We start from the raw sequence: 21,071 nt of genomic DNA, 5'->3' as shown, positions 1-21,071 counted from the left end.
TTTGTTTCTAGGAGTGCAAAACTAATTCAATACTTCAAAATTAATTAAGGTAATCCAATATATTAATACTCAAGAAGAAAAATTATTTCACTGTACCAATGAATACAGAAAAAAGCATTTGGTAAAATTCAGCAACCATCCATTAAAAAAAAGTCTTTTAGAAAAATAAAAATGGAAGCTACAACCTCAACTTGGTCAAAGTACCCACAATAGTCTTACTGATAATGCATTTAAAGGTGAAAACTGAGTATTTTACTCCCAAGATTGGGAATGAGGCACAAATACCCACTCTCTCCATTATGATCTGCTCAGGGCTAGGCTTTCTAGCAAGTATAATGAGGCAAGAAAAGAAATAAAAGGCAGACAGATTGGAAAGGAAGAAATAAACCTATGCCTGTTTATACAAGTCATAAATGGCAATGTGAAAATCCCAAGGAATCTACCAAAAAGAAAGAAACTCAGAAGTAATGTGTGTTCAGCAGTCACAACATCTGACATGATCATTTTAAAAACTCCATCATGTTTCTATCTGTCAGTATAGGCACTCAATAACACATCTAATATTTAAAAGCACAATAACAGTTATAATCATAAACAATATACCACTTAGGTTTACATGTAAGGAAACATGAAGATAATTGAATGATTAAAAACCACAGAAGAGTGATGAAAGAAATCCTGGGTTGAAATGGAAAGACAAGCTTGTTTGTGGATCAGAACACAGAAATAGTAAATCATCAATTTAGTAATAATTGACACAGAAATACTTCTTCCCCAATTGGCATACAGGTTTAACACTCAGCAAGATTTTTGTAAATAGAGGGCTATAGACAATATTATTCTAAAACTTCTGTGGAAAGATGAAGAGACTGAGATAGCTCTGTGATCATCTAAAGAACGGGGTGGGAGAAATCTAAAGAATGGTGGGGCTCCTGGAATTCACCTAGCATGATGAAGCATTGGCCATCGCAAGAGGTACACACATAGACCAATAGAGAAGGGTCAAGACGCCAGAAATAGAGCCACACAAATAGACTCAAACAATATTGACCAGTGAATATGTCCAAAAATGTGCTGAGGTAAGTGTTCAGTAGTTTCACTGTACTAATCATAGCAACGTTCAATATGTAGTTATTACCACTCAATGAGCCTATTAAGGTTAAACAGAATCTGTCTACCTCATTTCCTGTGAGTCTACAGGAGTCTAATAGTATCTCTGAATGAAAGGTTTAATTTAAAATTTAAAAGTGATTTGAACATGCACAGAAGTTATCGTGAATAGATGTCATTCATTTTAGATTTTTAAATTGCCTTTGACAAAGCCAATACCAAATTTTATTAGATCAAAGACATTATCTGACTAAAAGATCAGATTTCAAATCTGGTTAGATATTTCCCTTAAATCTTTTTTTTTAATATTTATTATCATTATTATTATTATTATTAAGTTTTTTTATTTTGAAAATACCATACAGAGGGGTTACAATTACATGAGCAAGGTAATGAGTACATTTCTTATCAAGCATTGTTGCCTCCTCCTTTGTTGCCCCTTCCCATCCCTTCCCATCTCCCCAACCCCCCTCCAGCCAAAGTTGTAAAGTTCGTTATTCAACATAATGTCTTGTACATCTCATTGTTGCAATGGGTCCACCTGTATCCCTATTTAAACAATTTGTTTTTACAACCCCTTTTTTCACTTTATTTGATGTTGGTATAATTTGGGGAGTGGAAGGGGGAAAATTGTTTAAATCAACTTTTTTAAAAAACTGCGTGTATGTATAGGCATGCTTGGACGAGTATGCATATGTGTGTACAATAGGAGTGTGTGTATATGTGTGTATATCCATGCTCAAATGTACATTTTATGTCTGTGTCGTGTGTATATGTTTGTATTTCTCAACTCTGTCCTCTAGGAAATCCCTGTCCTGATTCCCACACTAATGAACTTACATAGCTTTGGTATGGCCTGGTTTGTGGTTATTTGGGTAAATGCCCAGAAGTGGGATTGTTAGGTCATAGGGGAGCTCTATGTTTAGGCTTTTGAGGAACCTCCATACTGCTTTCCAGAGTGGTTGAACAAGTTTACACTCCCAACAACAATGCAGTAGTACCTTTTGGCTACTTCCCCATCCAGCATCTGTTGTTATTAGATTTCTTGATAATGGCCATTCTAACTGGGATGAGGTGGAATCTCAATGTAGTTTTGATTTGCATTTTTTTTATGGCCAGAGAAGTTGAGCATTTCTTCATGTGTCATTTTGGCCATTCTTATTTCCTCTTCAGAGACATCTCTCCTTAAGTCTTTAGTCCCCTTGTGAATGGGGTGCTTGTTTCTTGGAGGATTTGTTTTTTGGGGTTTCATTTTTTGAACTCTAAGTGTATTTTAGACATGAGGCCCCTGTGTGATGTATGGCTACTGAAGATCTTCTCCCAATCCGTGGGCTTTCTATTGATTTTGCTAGCTATGTCCTTTATCATGCAGAAGCTCTGCAGTTTCATGTAATCCCATTGCCCAACCTTTCTTTGATTTGTTGTTTTTCTGCATCTTTATTAAGAAAGTTTTGACCTGTGCCAAGGAGCCCTAGTGTTTCTCCTATTCCTTCCTGTAATGTTTTCAGGGTGTCTGCTTTGACTTCGAGGCAGTATTGCCATTTTCACAATATCAATTCTCCTATTCCAGGAGCATGGGTAGCTTTTTCCACTTCCTAAGATCTGATCAAGGATTTTCATGTCAGTTCTGTGGCTGTTTAGACAGAAGAATTCTTCCCTGTGGCAGGGACCCTGCTCACCAGGCATGTTTAACTGTGTCTCTATCTGTTCGGTCTACAGTGGTGACCATAAGTGTCCAGCCGGGCCAGGCCTCTCTGGGGTCATGGAGGCCTTATTGAGAACTGCTGCTCTACATTTCACAAAACTGTTCGCATGCCACAAAGCATACACAGTCGATGCCTGGTGACCCTGCATCTCTGGTTTCAGAGAAAAAAGCCTCATCTGCTCTGGATGTAGGAGTTCAGGTCTATACTGTGGATGTTTGTTTCAGTTTTCTCCTAACACCATTCAACTTCTACTAAAGATACTACCTTTAAACAAATCTCCAGTTTTCAGTTTAGAATTTAATTCATTATTACCTTGGTTATTGCCTGGCTTTTTGATACCAGTGCTTTGGGGGAGTCAGGTTTTTATAAAACAAAGGCAGGGAGGCCTTCAGCAGAGCACACAACGATATGAACACAGCCAAAGGCAGTTGTCTAAAGGATTGTCTGTGTTAACTAAGCTAGGCAATGAGCAGAAGGCAATGAAAAATACTTGTTTTGACTTGTTTAAAATTTACTATTATTTCCTGATTCTACTTGATCAAAGCTGAGAGCAATAAATTCACATGTATCTAAATGCACACATGTGTAACATAAGACAGCTCACAGTGGAGGCCAGCTGTGCCGCATTCTCACTCAAGCACAACTATGTAGCCATGGAACTCATTCTACCTGAAAACGTTTAGTTCCTATACCGTCTGTCAGCACAACTAGTATTTGCTTTTGAGTTCATAGGGCAACTTGGAATCTCTAGCATGGGTGGAAATTTCTGTGCTGTACAGTCTCCAATGGCAGCCAGGAAGAAATGTTCACCAAAGGTTGCAAGGAGGACACTGAGAATTAAAAGCCACCCTAAGAGGCATGCCTCTTTGCTATCCAGCCTCTGGTCTTTCTATGGCTTTCTCCTCCAGGCCTCACAGAATCTTCTTCACTGCTTCCTTCTCTGTGTCTCCTCCCTTCCTTCTGCCTTGGACCTAGGTCTCTGGACATCACCAGAGAAGTAGATGTAAATGCTCCTGCTGTTTTCTTTGATTGCCAACCAGGAAAGAGAGACAGGTGAGGTGTCATTGTTCAGCGGCCTCCCTGGTTCTATCCTGCTCTGCTCAGGACCAAGGAGACCTTTTGTGTACAGAGCTATGCTCCAAGACCTTTCTGCAAGCAGCACGTGTTGAAATTCATCAGCCTTCTGACCATCAGCCTGCTGTGGCTGCTCTGGCTTCGTAGGACATTAAGCATTTGTGCTTGGGTTAGACAGCCACACCACTACCGTTTCCCAGAGACACCCTATCCCAGCCAAGGCTGGAGTCCAGTAAAATCTAACAATACACTCACTCAGGTTGATTCACAAGTAAACTATGGTGGAGAAAATTATCCTCAGGGTAATCCATAATTCATTGGTTTTCATGTTTACTTCATTTGAAAGACTGCAGAGTAGCTGATTAGACCACTGAGTGTTTCTGGATTGAAATCGCATTTCATGCCCAAGGTTTCAATACTCCTACTTGGCATAGAGGTGTTTTCTGAGTGAGTTCCAGCTCTTCAGAATAAACTGACTGTTTGGATGTGGTCAGCTTATAAAAGGGACTGTGGGCTCTGTTTGCTCTTAAACTGGAAAATGAAAGAAAGCCTTGCAAAATGGAAGAAGAGAAATGTCTTGTGTTTAACATATAAAGCAAGAACACACGGATGATGGCTTTTGAGTTACATGTTACCTGAATTCTAGGCTTGAAGATGCTTCTTCCAAGAATAATTTAAAATGTCAGCTGAGTCAAGTTATTCTTTAAAGGAATTTCCTTTCATGGTCATGAGCAATCAATAGTAATTATGTCATTTTATTTTTTTTATAGGTAATGTATGATGTTGTTGGAGCAATTGAGAAAAATAAAGATTCCCTTTCACAGAATCTTCTATTTGTAATGAAAAGTAAGTTAAGTTTTCCTCCTGCACTTGTTAGCATTCCATACATTCCTAACTGCTCTGTCTCTGAATGTTTTCCATAAAATATGCCTCCACCTAAGGGATAATTGAGATAGCTTTGCATTCTAATGCCCAGGATAATAAGAAACAGCCTTGCCACCATCTACATTGCTAACAATTTAATTTAGAATCCAGAAGAAACCATAATTTAACTAAGCTTTTAGCAGAGAGGAATGTAAAACACCTTTACATATTTTAGGGGTATTAATATAAAGAAAAATTCTTCTGTGTAGACTAATGAAGATGAATACTATTTCCAAAGATTTTTAGGCCACAGAGGGGGTGAATTTCATTACTTAAATGACTCTAGAGGCAAGAGGTAGTATTTTATTCTTATGCATTTTCAGTTATAAAGGAGTAATGCCCACTACATAGAAGGATCTGATACCTTCATATGTGTGTCTCTCTCTCTATATATGTGTCATATATGTATTCATGTACCTGTATACATTTATGTAACTATATATGTGCATTCTTGTACATGGATAAATTATTTACCAGGTCCTTCTTCTAGGGGCATTGCTCATTTATATGTATAAATAAACTAGAATTCTACAGCATATGTAAGACCATACTTTAAATATTCACACACCAGCACACACATACACACAGAATGCAAGACATGAATATATGTATATGAATAGATACAATTTCTGTCTCTTCTAGTAATTATTTTCTTAGTAGTTGTGCAGTGATTCATATTTTAAGAACTATTTGAATTAAAACATTTCTTCTTTTGTGCTTTAAGTTACTTCATGAGCTAAAGCCATTTATCTTTGCTGAGCTAAGGAGCTTAGAACAGTTGCCTTTCAGGAACTAGTGAGATGCCTTTGAGTTGGAGCCAGGTGTATGTGTCACTTCTGAGTGAAGAACATCTGCCACACATCACAGCTGCACAGCTGTGCACTTAGTCACAGGTGTTTGTGCGCTTGGCTCTTATACTTGTGGGCATTATGAGTTCTCTTGGCTGAGTCTTTGCATTATGAGTTTTCTTGACTGAGTCTATGACTAGTCTATGACAGATTAATATCACCAAGAAAGAAAATCTAAATAACTGTTTCTATTCATTATCTTTAGAAATACCTTCCTTCCATTTATCAGTCATTTCAACTTTCACTCTTAATAGCTTTCTCTTTTGGCCTTACCTTGTACGAAGATCTAACAGAGAGCATGATTTAGAAATTGGCACCATGCCTTTTTCTTTATTTTTGTCTTTCCCGGTGATAGAATATGTTGATGCATTTAGAATTAGAATACAGTGACTGATGCTATAATAGTTTTGCTGCTCTTATTAGAGTGCCTATCTCTTCAAGTCACTCTTTTGTGTCCACTTGCCGACCAGTGCTAGAAGAGCACAAAATATTGTTTTATTCTAAATAAGAGAAGAGCATTCACAGCACGCCCTTCTCTGGCTGTTCAGGGGTGGTGAATGGAGAGTGAATGTCTTCACTCACTGCTGCTGTATGGAGGGGGACAGCTGTAACTATGCCATGGACATGTATTTACAAACACACACTATAGGCTGTATGTAGCCTGGACTGGTCATATTGCTCACCTGTTCTGTCATAGACACAACAGTGCATAGTCATGATCATGCTTTATGAATCTGCAGAATATTTTGATGACACAGAAAGGATAACTTCAAGCACATTTGAGGGACAAATAATAGCATCCAAGTCCATCTTCATATCGTCAGAAAGCCCTCAGCTGAGAAAGATAGAGGAAATGGTTGTAGATTCCCTACAAACAGGGCTGTGTCTCTGAGATATCTAATCAAGTGAAGGCTTACTAACTGGAGACACAGCCCATGAAAGAACATAGCAAATCCTACATTTGTGCCTGAGATTGGAAATTAGAGCTGCGGAGTTGGAAAGAAGGAAGGAAGGAGAGTCAAAATTTAGGCTTCCTACTTAGTCAGCACAATGAGAGTATTTGGTATTTACTGTCATGAATATTAACAATTGTTGAGTCTTTTACCATTTTTATTTTGCATAGCTGGTTCTATGTTGAAACACCTGAGATTATTGAGCCATAAGGCAGAAAGATGCCAGGCCCATGACTATGGGTTTCAGTAAGGGATGCTTTCCTTATCAAGGTGTCGATCATGCCATGAGGAAGGATCTGTGGTAAACAAAGCATAAAACTGTTCTTCACCAGGAATTCCTTTACTAAGTTAGAAGGGATAAGAAGATGGCCAAATTTGTCCTTTTATGTGTGAGGGAATCTGTTCTCTATGCCATTTCTTCACCTGTGGTAAGGATCTGGTGATGGCTCCTTCCTGTCAGGAGTTCTTAGTCCTGCTCCATCTTTGTAATCTTACTATAAAGAAACTGAGGCTCAGCACTATGTCTGCACAGATTTGAGCAGTGCATAACTGTTCCGTCCACTCTTCTATGCATTGCTTTCCCCATACTAGTCAAATGTCTACTCTAAAACCCACTCAGTCATCTAAGCTGTAGTTTCTCCCTGACAGGAAATGCAAGAAATCAGAATCCTGAGCTATAAGATGTATCTAACTTAACATCTCAAATCTATCAGCTTGCTCTTCCTTTTGCAGCTTAACTGAGTCAGAAGAAAGGGATCTTTCCTCACCCTCTGTTCCCTAATAACAGGTGAAATCAAGTGAGGCAGTCTTCTTTGCGTATTTAAATAACAGAGTAGAGCCTAGATAGTCCTTGTGCTGGGATGGGAAGATGCTGACAAAACCATAAGCCTGGAAAACTCAGTCAAGAGCATGAAAGCCCCTTGGGTTGGAGCAGGTAAGACTGAGGATTTTTTTTTCAGTTTTTTTTTTTTCAGTTAGAAAGCAAAGGGCTGATAATTTGGATAGAGATAGTAGGTCAGGACTCCTGACCCAGGACAAGTTAGGACACAGCAACTGGAGGAAAAAGGAAAGGGAGGTCCTCAGTCTGCTGTACCAGTTAGACCTTCGGGACAGAATGTTTCAGTGGTTAAAGCACTTCCATGAGGATTAAGCTTGATATTCCATTAACAACTTGAACCTCACTTATCGTATTTATTTATTTATTTCCTAGCTAGTGAAAATGTCACGATCAATCATTTGTTCCAGTCAAAACTGTCACACACAGGAGCCCTCATACCTTCCTACCCTTCCTTTAAATTCCGAGGACATAAATCCACCCTGCTCAGTAGGAAAATCACAACTGCTTCAATTATTGGAGAAAACAGGAACTATCTAGAACTTAGTAAGGTAGGAGTTTTTGTGATTCTTACTTTGCTGTTTGTTTACTGTATTTTCTTTTTTAAAAAAATGGGTCATAATTTTGAATACCTGTGGAAATAAATTGATATTGTAGTAGAAATAATTAAAGGAAAAATACCCATCTTAGATATAACATCCAAAAGAAAGAACAAGATAGAAAAAATTCAGAAGATTAATCCAATAGCAAGAAAAGTAGTGATTTCATTAATTGTCTGTGTGACCCCTAATTGTTTTATCTCTGCCACTGTCATTGTGCAGAATGGAAAGTAATGCTGGGGCAATGGCGTCATGTGACAGAAACTTAATGTGGCTACTTCTTGCTATTCCATTAATCACTTCAGACGATTTGCATATCCAAGCAATAAACTGTCATTTCCCATCCAGACTGTTCTACAGGTGTAGCATGTTTGTGCTGCATATGTGTAGACTTTCAACTTTCTCTTCATCAGGATGCTAATTTGTAAGTGCTTTAGTTCTATGTCAATGTGGCTGTATACACAGCTTAAAGGTTCTTTGTCTAAAAACTCCATAAGAGTTACTGTGGATTAATGAGAACATATGCATGCAGAGTTACAGGTTTCTTAAGAATATAAACAATGGGATATACCCCATTGTTTCAACCTGTGTCTACAAAGGTACAGAAAAGAAGACTAAGGGGAAAGGTGTTTAGGACAATCCTCATTAGACATGCAGTTGTTGGCTGGCTCAAGGATATCTTAGCTTCCTAATAAAAATAAAAGCATAGTGAAGATGAATGTTGTTTTAGAAGGGTGTGTGTGTGTGTGGTGTGTGTGTGTACACACGCGTGCGTGACTTTAGACAGCAGGTCATAAACCAGGGATCCTTCGATGCACTTGTTCTAAAATGGGGTGTGATCACAGGAATTCAATCTCATTGCATAGAAATGACATATTTTACATTAAAAATAGGAGCAGTTGTCCTGTATGAGAAAGAGCTATAGTCCTTGGGGGTTTATGCAACTGATGGCCGTTCCTTCCTCAACCGTCCTGCCAATAAGAACAAGGAATCACCACACGCATCTAAACTGTGATTTTTAACCTCAATTATTAAACATTATGAGCCTGGCTGCCATTAGGCTTTTCCCCAAAGGATTGCAAAAGGGAGATAACTCACAGCAGTGCCTCCACCCAGGAAAGGAAATGGAGTGCTCCATTTCAGTGGATGAAGATTTATTTATTATGACTTCCCTAAGTGTTCCATTTCTCATTGCCCTCATTTCTTCCAGCTCCCCTCACTCCTACACACCCAGCCCTGGGCCAGGAAGATAGAATTTTGCTCATCTTTTTGGCATTCCATTTATAGAAAACAGGTTGATCTTGGGCAAGTTGCTTCATTTTACATAAACTGTCAGCCCTGTTATCCACTGCACCTGTGTGGAGGGGCATGAGCCATTGGCATTACCATAACACCCAAAGCAATTGTGATGTTTCCTTCATTCTTCTTACATCACTTTGTGTTAAGAGAAATGATTTTCAATCCATGGGTTTGTTGGTCTTCATCTACATGCTACTGTGAAATACAACAAATCATTGTGGCTAAGGTTTCTTTTAACCCCTGGAGGGATTTAATTAATTACCTTCTAGCCTCCATTTCTTTCCCCAGTGGCCTCATTTCCACTGATTTTTAAAAATCTCCACTATCACATTGCTACATAGGATTTTTTAAGAGTTGTGTATAATTATTTATGAAGATAACCATCTATTGTCATTTTTCACAGATATGTACTGTAGTCACTGGCCCATTTTAATAGTTAATCAAAAGAAGAAACAAAAGTAGGGAAAAATATGGATAAGAAAGTGTCCAGCCATACATTCATGCTACTGCTGCATGTAAGGAACAAATTACCAATTGTTAGGATATCATCTCTATAACATAAAATCATCCCCTTTTCCTCTAGGGGAAGCTGCACTTTGAGATAAATACTAACAGTTTATTAACAGTTGATCATAAAGCTAGGCTCCCACAGAGAGTTTTGTGGAACAGTCAAATCAGGATCTATGTTTATTCTCAAATAAGAATGCACATAGAATTGTAGATTTGCTGTAGGTTCTCCTTTGCCCTTGAAGGTCAGCAGGAAGGTCATTGCTTTCCCTGCAGTAGCCTGACTCCTCCACTTACAGTAGCATTGCAGAAAGCATCATTTGGTGCTGGTTTTTAGTCTATGTGTTATACATTAGCCTGTAAATAGAATTAAATGAATATGAAGCTTCATTCCTATTTACTCCCTCAAACTTGAATTGTGCAAAATAAATCTCTCTCTCTCTCTCTCTCTCTCTCTCTCTCTCTCTCTCTCTCTCTCTCTCTCTCTCTCTCTCTCTCTCTCTTTCTCTCTCTCTCCAGTTATTAAAAAAGAAAGGAACTTCTACATTCCTCCAAAGACTAGAACGAAGAGACCCAGTCACCAGAGCATCACAACTCAGGGTTAGTGATGTCCTTCTTTCAGATTCAGAGACTCAATGTGTTTATATAAACAGTAGAAGGTGTGCACAGACTTTTTCTGGTTTTTGACAATTTAAGTAGTCTCAGAGAAAGCAAGCACATGTGTACTCTGTGTGATTAAATAAGTCACACAGCAGAGCCTTGCACGGAAGGCAGAGGTCTGTGCTGTAGCTGCTCTCTGTCCCCTGTGCTCTGCTCTGTCCCCTGTGATCTCTCGCTATCCCCCGTGCTCTCTCTCTGTCCCCCAGGCTCTGCCTTCTGTCCATGTCTCCTGCAGAGCATCAGCTGCCTTTCCTTCCTCACAGAAGTCGCTGGCTGAGATCACGGGGAAGCTGCAGCAGGGCGGTCTGCACTTTGTCCACTGCATCAAGCCCAACAGCTCCCAGCTTCCAGACACCTTTGACCCCTTCTACGTCTCTGCCCAATTGCAGTACATCGGGGTTTTGGAAGTGGTAAAGGTCTTCCGCCATGGGTTCCCTGCCCGCCTGTCTTTCTCCAACTTCCTGGCAAGGTAAGCCACCACAGTCAGTCGGTGTCCTGGTTGAGCAATCTGTGGATGCAGTGCCCACACCATGGCAGCAGGAGCTTTGGTAGTAATGAAGTTTGAACTCAGCACTGCGTGTTTGCTAGAGCAAAGACTCACACCTCCACTTCTTATGCCCTATTATTGATTTGAGGTAGAGTCTCTTTTTTTTTTTTTTTTTTTTTTTTTGAGGTCTGGCAGACCTGAACTGCAGTCCTCCTCTTCCGACTTCCTGTCATGGCCAGGATCACGGGCATGTGCCACCATTGCAAAATGTGTTCATATTCCCTTAAATGTGTGGCTATGTTTGGACTTAAAAGTTCATAAAAATGACAGAATTGAACCCCTTTGTACAACACCTTAAAAATACAATAAGAAAATTACAAGACATAGTGTTTATGAGATATCTGTTACTTAAAAGAAAAAAAAAAGCATCTGTGTGGTTATTTCCTTCTTATATCTATGAAGAAAACACAGTTTAGGTCACAGATTCACGTTTGATCTGTAGCTACCATTTTGTTGTGACATAACAGCGAGTATTGTTTGTGTACCATTCATGGCCACCTCTTCCCCACAATGGTGTCCGGGTATAGAGTGTGAACATATTTGCGCCGTATATGTTATCTTGCCCATGGAGAAGAAGTTTGTCATCTACTCTTAGGTTAAACTCAGCTCAGAAGGACTCTGGGGCCGGGGTGGGGGCGGGGGGAAGGGGTGGACGGGCAGGGGAGCTGGTTACCGAGAGGCTCTAATGTGGTGTGGGTGGGTCCCTGGCCAGCAGATCTACTCAAGGCCTGCCCACCACCTCCCACCATGCAGAATCTGCCTATCAGTCTGTGTCTTTGTTTGTATGTTTTTTTTTCCATAAGAACCCTTAGTCTGACTTTAAATCAATATCAATGAACCCATTTTAAAGAATGAATCCAGGAATATTAACTAAGTTTGAAAATATGTGCTCACAAACACTACTCAAGGCTTCTGTGGAATTCTTTGCTATGGCTGTTCACTCCTTGTAGACAGATAAATGGAACAGAGGCAAAGAAAGGCCTCTCTCACCATTGGTGGTTCAGTGAGCAGAGTGACAGACACAGGAGATGCACACTGGAGTCAGAGAAGCTAGTGAAGCTAGTGTTAATCTTGGAGAAAATAATAATAATGATTAATAATAACAACAACAATAATAATATCTATTTTAGGCATTTCATAAATAAAAAAGGATGGGCAAAAAGAAAGCCAGAATAGACTTAATAAACCTATGAAAAAATGAGATTTAAAAGCAACAATGATGTAAAGCGAGATCAGGGTTGTGACTGGGAAATCTAGCACCTGTGGTTAAACCATGGACCTAAGGAAGATTTAAACATTTTTGTGGATACCTTGAAGAAGCTACCGAAGAAAACCAAACTCAACAAAAGAGGAAATGTGTTACTACTTAGTGAAAACTTGTAGTCAGAGCAAATTCTATAACATTTCAACTCTTGACTAAAATTCTTTGTTCAATTTTTATCATTTTTTTCTGGAAAAAATAGTAACATTTGTTTATTGTTCATCTCAGTAAACATCACAAAGAAAGAACAAACATCCTATGAGTTCTGCTAGAGCCACTCATTTTAAAGAAATGATAAGAGTATCTTTAAAGGTAGAAGATAAACTTAACCTCCTGGAGAATGAATGTGTTTAATCTACAGAATATATATTGATATTTCTGTTTAAACCTTAAATGATACTTACAAATGAGAACAATTTCCAGGAAATAACTGTAAAGTCAATGTATCTATAAAGAAACTAATTTTAAGTCTGAGTGTAATGATGACTGCTGTGGGCATTTTGGATAGGAACAGTGCAGCACACCATTGATTATTGTACCCTGAGTAGCCTTTGGTTAGCACTGCTTCTCTTCTGATCTGCCTCTTTCTGTTTCCTGGATAGAAATCCAGGAGTGTCTGGCTCACTAATGAACACAGATTTCTTATGCATGACGGTTTGCCCATCAGGAGACAGTATTCCCACCATATAAGGTACAAGGTATCTTGGGTGAATGAGTTCCCATCAGAACCTCAACCAGGTGTGAAGTTGGTGGGTGTACTGGCTTGCATCTCCATCTACCAGTCAGTGAAGAACAGTGAGGACAAGTTCCTTGGGCTCAGGGTGGTGATAGCTCTCTGCCAGCAGCATGTGCTCTGAGTGGGGAGCAGTCACAGGCCTTGGTGAATTACGGTGTGGGACAGACAACCTTTCCAAGACTAGCAGTCTCGAACACCATTCTCACACAGGAATCCTGTTTACACATTCTATCAGATTCAGTAGCTCTGAGGAAGGCCTATGTTATCATTAGCATTTCTAACAAGCTTCCAGGGATTGATTATATGGGCATATGGCAAACACTTGGCCAACTCCATATTGACATTTGGGGACTATGGTTTTGTTTAGTATCTTCTTGCCAAGAGTTGAGAATGTTCCAGTGCCTCTGTGTTCTAAAAGTGCTTTTGTGGTAATGCAAGATGCCCTAGGTCACCCCAGATTTACTGAATTCAAGTAAGGCTAACTTGTTAAGATTCCAAAGTGAGCTTTCATGGAAGTTTGAGAGGAACTGTATGTGGATTTCTATGAAATAGGATTCATCTCAATCAATATTTTAGTGGGGGTTTTTTGGTAAAGTTTTTAGTGCTCTTTAGTCATCTTTTGTTGCTTTTATGAGAGCATCTTGGGATCTTGTCATCAGAGAGACTCCACACTAAAGGCTCCCAGGTGTTTACCAGTGAAAACAACATCATTGAATGATTCAGAGGTGGTTTGGTAACTGCATAGCTTTTCCTAACTGCTATTTCAACAGGCAATAATCTGAACTGCTCATCTCCAAAATAGTGTAGGGATCATAACTTGTGCATGTGTGATATTTTATAATTTTATCTTTACCTTTTATCCTGTGTATGTTTAATGCCATAAGGGCCAACCTCAACTAGAATTTTATATATATATGTATGTATATATATAATTATTTTCTTTTGCAACTAAGTACAATTCTTTCTATCTATGCTTTTTTTTAAATAGGGGTGACAATGTCTTAGTCCCTAAGATCTGTGCATCATACACTCTAAATAATTGACTTCAGAAGGAATTAGCTGCTGAAGATTAATGGCTGTTCAACTTAAATATTTCCACATGACAGGAAACACAGACATACATGCCAATGGACATTGGGTTAAAGAGAATGAGGAGCTGAGGTGGGAAATGGTACTGTTAAGTACATCCTTGCATTGCTTTCTTTCTTTAAAAGGAGATGTGATTTCTTTCTATCTTTGTTTCAAATGGCAATCAGCTTATCAATTTATTTTCATTGGAAATTTGTCACTGTGAGAAACATTATGATGGTAACATAATTCCAGTCTGGAATAATATTGCAGAAACATTAATCCATACAGATTGTCAGTTTCTATAGTACCTGAATAAAATACAAACTATCCCTGCATCAACAAATGACCTAATTTAATACTTGACTTTATATTCAGAAGCTTATTTGTACTTTGAAACACCTCCAGACCGGGAGGCATCTTGATAAAAACAAAGCTTAGAGGTCAGATTTAATAGAAAAATTTGGCTGCCCAAATTTCATTCTGATGCAATGTGAAACTCTTCATATCCCTCTGGTTAAAGTCGGAGGCAAAATATTTCTATTTTAATCCTATCACCTTGTCTTAACGGCTAAAGAATAAAACCCAGGAGAAATAAATGTCTGTAAGTATGCAGAAAGGAATGTGGTTACCATGAGAAAAGAGAAAGGAGTGTGGTGACTGGTTTTGTGGTTTGGAATCGGGCAGCTGCTCATTGGAGCATCCTTTGTTATTGTGGAAATCAGCATGTGGACACACTGATGAATGGGGAAATAACCTTTCCTGGGAGTGTTGAGGGCGCTGCTAGGCTCTGAACCTGTGCCTGGGTGTCCTGCCCTTCTGATGGCCCCATCCCTCTCGGCCATTACCCAAGCCAGGATAAGCGCAGTTCCCCAGAGGCTCCAGCTCTAACGAGCTTGTACAAGACATTAGGATGGCTGTGGCTGGGGTCTCCAGGAAAACTGCAGCTTAGAACAAGGTGGGAAAGATCATGGACCTGTCTCCCAGGACAAGCACCAGCTTGGACACTGTTCACCAGGTGGAAGAGCGAAAGAATCAGTGGGACCAAATTACACTGTGTGAACTGTGGTGCGTGGTTGGAATCAGTGACCATGGGGGAACCCTGTCCCCCGGTTCATGTTGAAGCCTCACTTCTAGGTAACTGCACTGGAGATTGAGGCCACTGTCCTCCTCACCGCCCCCCCTGCCCCCTCAGGTCTGTCTCTGCCTCCCCTGATCCCACCCCTTTTTTCCAGGAAGGGGAAACAGGAATGCCATTGTCAGCACTCTGCTCTTGGCCTTTCCAACCTCCAGAAGTGAGGGAAACAAATTCTGTAGTTTAAGTTGCTCAGTCCATGGTATTTTTGTCACAATCACCAAAGACAACTAGAACAGCCCTTTGTGTCCATGTATGTAGATGTCACTCAGTACCAAAGCTGGACAAGTTATGTTTGGGCAGCTTTGGAACTGCTTTCATGGTATTTTGCTGCTCATGGAAGGAAATATGGCTCATCTGCCCGTACGCTGTAGTTTCAGAAACCTTGAGGCTTTGTCCGGGTAGTGTTATCATGTCTTCTGTCTTGCTTGTGATGTCATATCTTTTGAGATTCACCCAGGTGTCTTCTCCTTTAGAAAACCCTTGGTAACATTCCCAGTCACCTCGTGTGTCTTCTCCAAGTTCCTAAGCATCTTGGGTTGTACTTCTCACATACTTAATCACATCATACTTCAGGGGGCTGTCATTGCAGCCACTGGATAGATGGACATCTACCCTGAGGGGGGGGCACCCGGGCCACCCCCAGGCAAACCTGCTTCCTGTTTTCTTATGTGCAAGCAAGAAGAAGGTTTTGCAAGTACCCATATAAAATGCCCAGTGTTGCCTTTCAGCATGTGAAGTCTTTAGTCCTTGACCCATTACAGAAATAGGTGGCTCGTCTCTGCCCAAGGGGACCAGAGTCCATGCCTCATGTCCAGCAGAGGCTGCTGCCCTTGTGTCTCTGGATCCAGCCCTGGGGGTCTGCATGGCAGAGTCCAGTGTGCACCTATGGCAGAGGTGTTCCCCATGCCCCGGTCGGATTCCTCAGCTCCTGGGGTCCTCTGAGGAGGCCAGGCTACAAGCCAGCTCTCTCAAATATACCCTGTAGAACAAAAGTCCCTGGTGCATAGCTCAAGAGAGTCAAGTCTTGTTCCTCTCCCTATTGCGCTTTTCTGAGGTTCAGAAGTCGCACCCCTAAACTGAAATCAGCTGGAATCTCAGTCTTGATTTCATGATGACATCCAGGTATAAGGACCAGCCTGGATCTATGAAGTATCGTTGCTGAGACAGAGAGAATAAAGAAATGACAGAATGTGTGTAAGCTGGGGGGAGGGGCGGGCTGTGGCTCCCTCAGGTTCCACAGCAGCCACTTTACCGTGATCAACGCAGGCAGGGCTGGGTGGTGGCTCTCCAAGTACCCCAGAAAGGGAAATGAATACACTCTGGGCCCAATTATCTGTGACTGTCAGAATGTCCTTAAACCTAGAGGCATGAGGTATTATTTATATGTTATATATGATTTTAGAAGTTTATTATTCCTCCGTTCTGGGGTTTCACTGGGATACATGGGGCTGTTCTTACCTGAGGACCTCTCTTACAGTCATGGTTGGTATGGGCTAAAGTCTGCCTGGCCAGAATGTATAGCTTCTTTTACCCACCCAGCAGCCCATGTGACCCCTTTCCAGCAGAGGGAGACTTCTGGCCCTGGTTCAGGGTCCCAAGGCAGGAGAAGGGACATTAGAACAGAAGTGGCCCAGCAGGTTCTCCTTGCATTCTGCTGGTCCTAGCCAAGGTCTATGGAGTAGGAAGAAAGTAAATGACCGTGCAGCTTTGTAACAAGCTACTGTGTCTTCTTAAGGGAAGGCTGTGGAGCAATTAGGAGCCATACAGCGCTTACACATCCAGGCTTGGACAGACAGCTCGATTCTGTTACATCTCTCCAGGAAGTGTAGTTAAGACCAATACTGCCATGATGTTTTTTGTAGAATCAAAGGAATGAATCGTATGAGATCATACCACAGAAATGGCTTCAAGAGTGTTTTCTGGACCCAGCCATGTTCCCATTGATCTCTTTAATTTTTATCATGAAGATGGCATTATTCTCTATACTTTCTGTCAGTGGACTAGTCCAGAAGGTGCCAGCTTTTATCTATATGTATCAACCCTCTTCTCCCCTCCCCTCTCCTCTCCTCCCCTCCCTCCCCTTCCCTTCCACCCCATTCCCTTCCTTTTTCTTTTTCCTCTTCCCTTCTCCTTTACCTTCCTTCTCTTCCCTTTCTTTCTCTCCTTTTCTTTTATTTTCCCATTGCCTTTGTATCATTCCTATTCTCCTTTCTTCTCTTCTTCCTATTCCTTCTCTCCTCCTTTCTTCTTTGCGTATCTCCAGGATCAGAAGGAAACTATTTAAGTCTTCCACAAAACCATGGTGGCCCTCCCTGCAGAACACAGTCACAGTTCACCTAAGGCCCTGGTCACAGTGGCTGGGAGACCAGGATGGTATTGCTGACAGAGTTCACTATTTAATAAGGTGAATGCGTCTGGAAAAGGCAGAAGAACTTCTCCAGGAAATGCACTGAGGTGTTTGATGTTAAGCTTGGTCTGGGTGGGATCCAAGTGTGGTTTGAGATTGATGCTGGATGGAATCCCACTCAGAAACAGTCTGAATCTGTTTGCTTGTTTGATTGACACATCACGTGCTGGAAGGTCATACAGTGAGAGAGCATAGGTGTGGGACAGGGGGTGGGGCGTGGGGGTGGGGTGAAAGAAGATGTGCTTGACTGGACTGAATTAAACTCACAGGCAACAAATGCCCAACAAGGCAGGCACCCACCAAAGGCAGAGCTTGTGCTGCAATGTTCTGGAAGTTTCCCTGGTCCAGACGGGAAATGCCAGCATCCTTAAAAGAAATGGGAGGGGCTGGGAAGGTGGCTCAGTGGTAGAGTATTTGCCTTGCATGCATGAGGTCCTGGGTTCGATTCCTCAGCACCACATAAGCAAAAAGAAAAAAGCCAGAAGTGGCGCTGTGCCTCAGGTGGTAGAGTGCTAGCCTTGAGCTGAAGAGCTGAGAGACAGCACCCAGGCCCAGAGTTCAGGCCCCACGACTGGACCCCCCCCCAAAAAAAAAAAGAAATGGTAATTTATAAGGTCAGGAGATAATAAATCTGAAAGCTTTACTGGCAAACAAATTTTTTTCAAAGCAGTTTTGCCAAGTCTAACCATATCCACTCTGTGAAGCGTTTCTGCAGAGTTGGGTTGTTTGGAAATAGTTTCATGAAGTTTCGGAAGAAAAAATCCATGAACACCAGTCCTGTAGTTTTTCAATGAAATAAATATGAGAGAAGCTTACAAGATAGAGTCTAAATGTCATTTCAACTTTAACATAATTAAATCTCTATTTGTAATTTGTTATACAACTTAGTGGATTTTAGATCAATTCCCCCCATAATCCACTTCAAGAAACTGCAACATTTGTCTATAAAGGAGGAAGTAGTAATGATGGTGGAGCTACCTGCACACCAGTGATCTCTGACAGCTGTTCAACTTGGTCCTTACATAGTGGGCAGTGCAGGCAGCTGCAGATGCTCTAGCATTCACTTAACACTTCAGCCATTTCCTCAGCCCTTTCTGTTTTAGTTATTTTGCAAGTAGGATCTTACGTTTTTGCCCAAGCCAACCCAGACCATGATCTTCCTCCTACCTATGCCTTCTGAATGGCTAGGATTACGGGCATCAGCCACCATACCTAGCTTCATTACTTCTTGGTACAGTTCTGTTTTCCTCCTTGGGGAGATCTGGGGAGTGGGGACCAATAATGGTAGATGACTTAGATGCTTGCTTTTATAATCTGGCTAAGTTCCTAATTTCTTCTTTCAGGTTTTAGGATCCCCAATGACAGCACTCATTCGTCTATCACTCATTTCTTCATTACTTATTCATTCATGCTGATTTTGAACAAGCATTTTTCTGAGTCGAAAAGCCAGTATGACTTAGGAACCACGATTGGCTCATGGCCACCATCATGGGTATAATCATGTTTCCTTGGTGGAAGAGCTCTGAATTTCACCATCATTATTCTGTTCCTCACAGGAACTCTTCAAGGTCTTGTCTGTCCTCATAAACAGTGGTTATTACATTATTAAGAATGTCTTTGATTGACTTCGCCCTTAAGTCACATTCCTCAGTTTTCACGAGGCACTGGGCACTGTGCTCAGTTTTTCACAAGTGTGTTACCTGAACACACCCATGGATCTGTCCATCCCTGTGTTCCTGGTTTACAGTTCAGAAAACTGTGACTCGGTGGTGTTGAGTCCTGGCTCAGCGTTTCACCTGGCATCCCTCAAGGCATTCCTAGTTACTATGGGGCAAAAGCCTGGTCCCTGCCTAAAGTAGTTGCTGTCTCCAGCTTCTCTCTGTGCTGTTCCTTGTGCCAGCGTGTCATTAGCGTTCACAGGCAGTTGCCCAGTTATGAGCACGGGGGCACTGAGACACCAGAGAGGAGAAGAACTCTGCGGGGAGTTCTAACATTCAACAGCACTCTTTATCCAGAGTGTCTTTGCTAGGATGCTTGCAGGAAGGGCAGGCAGTCCCCAGCTCCCCGCCCAACAGGGTACAACCTCACCCCGGCGGCAGAAGCACATTTACAAATGGAGAACTGCACCTTTTCATTTAAAGTCTGTGCAGAATAAAAACTCACACCTCAAATGATCTTGTAACAAACACGGAAAACAAGTACCCCCCCCCCCAGCAAACTGACAAATCCACATGATTTAAAGTGAGTGTATAATCCCCTGAACAGTCACGGGATGTAGAGGAAAGCAGAGAGAGTGTTCCTATTCTGGGAAAACGGTACCCTAGTGTGTGCTACCTGAATTTAACATCTTGATGGTTGCATTATATTTTGATACAACGGTAAGGAGCCATAAAAGAGTTTAATCCCAGAATTCTGAATTTTGAATTTGGAGAAATAGAAGAAACCAGCCATTTGTTTACAAGGAGTATGTTCATAAGAAGTTAGGTAAATTGTGAGTATCTTCTCCTCCCCAAATCAGTTATTGAATTGGGCCATCCTGTTACTTTCCCTTGGCAAATGGGAAGGACAGGGGGGCAGCTTAATAGATTGTTCTGTAAGGAAATACAGGCGCGAGAGAAGGCTTCTGTTTCCATCCTCCACAGCGCTTCCTTTTCCAGGATCACAAGGCTCATCCAGGGAGCCCATAAAGAACTGGGGTGTGCCTGTACACTAGGCAGTATTCTCAGCCTTCCAGAACATTCCATCTTCCACCCTCAGGCTGTTCCAACTGCTGTATCCTCAGTCTTCCAGAACATTTCATCCTCCATCTCAGGCTGTTCCAACGGCTTCACTTGGAGTCCTCCTGGAAACTAAGAGAAGCCATACTGATTTTATACCCTCATTCCTGAAATGCTCAACAATCCCTTCCTGTATCTATCTCAACTCCAGTCTGTGTTCAGGATGTAAATGCATTCTGCTTCCACCTGATACATTCTGCTTGCCCTGATACATGGTCCAAAATAGTTCCTCAGGGCTTCTCCAACCAGAAAAAGAAAGAAAATGTTCAGATGAAAAAAAGAGCAATTCTAAGAATAAAATCTGGTAGTGCCAATGTGCCTATAAATCTTCTCTGATTTTTACTTTACCACTGAGAAATCAAAGTTCAAAGATTAATATGCCTTATAAATTAAAATCCAGAGATATTTAACTCCAAGGGATCTAAAATCCCTGATCTGATTATTTTGTCCCTCTGAGTTGAAAGTCCAAAATTGTATATGCACAAGTTACATTCTTGTCTCCACATCAACCTTTCCATGTTTGTGTTTTTCTTAGTCTCAGCTGACTAAATTGCAGCCTGAACAGTGAGTGGTTCCTACCAGTGGATTAAAGCAGAATTTGCTCCCTTCTTGTGCTTGAAAG

At 41.1% G+C, this 21,071-nt stretch overlaps 1 protein-coding gene across 1 annotated transcript in view; it reads left to right on the top strand.

The window, feature by feature from the left end:
* The window catches only part of Myo16 (myosin XVI), a 368,989-nt gene that overhangs the window by 259,756 nt on the left and 88,162 nt on the right, over window positions 1-21,071 (top strand). The window contains exons 24-27 of the mRNA XM_070003305.1: window positions 4,661-4,736; window positions 7,826-8,001; window positions 10,375-10,455; window positions 10,779-10,984. Coding sequence (XP_069859406.1) covers window positions 4,661-4,736; window positions 7,826-8,001; window positions 10,375-10,455; window positions 10,779-10,984 — 539 coding nt within the window. The remainder of the gene's footprint in view (window positions 1-4,660; window positions 4,737-7,825; window positions 8,002-10,374; window positions 10,456-10,778; window positions 10,985-21,071) is intronic.

The sequence above is a fragment of the Dipodomys merriami genome, unplaced genomic scaffold (genome assembly GCF_024711535.1).
Source record: "Dipodomys merriami isolate MVZ:Mamm:240054 unplaced genomic scaffold, mDipMer1.0.p SCAF_6, whole genome shotgun sequence".
Taxonomy (NCBI): Eukaryota; Metazoa; Chordata; class Mammalia; order Rodentia; family Heteromyidae; genus Dipodomys; species Dipodomys merriami.
The sequence above is the reverse complement of the archived record's forward strand: the minus strand, read 5'-3'. Positions and strand labels throughout refer to the sequence as shown.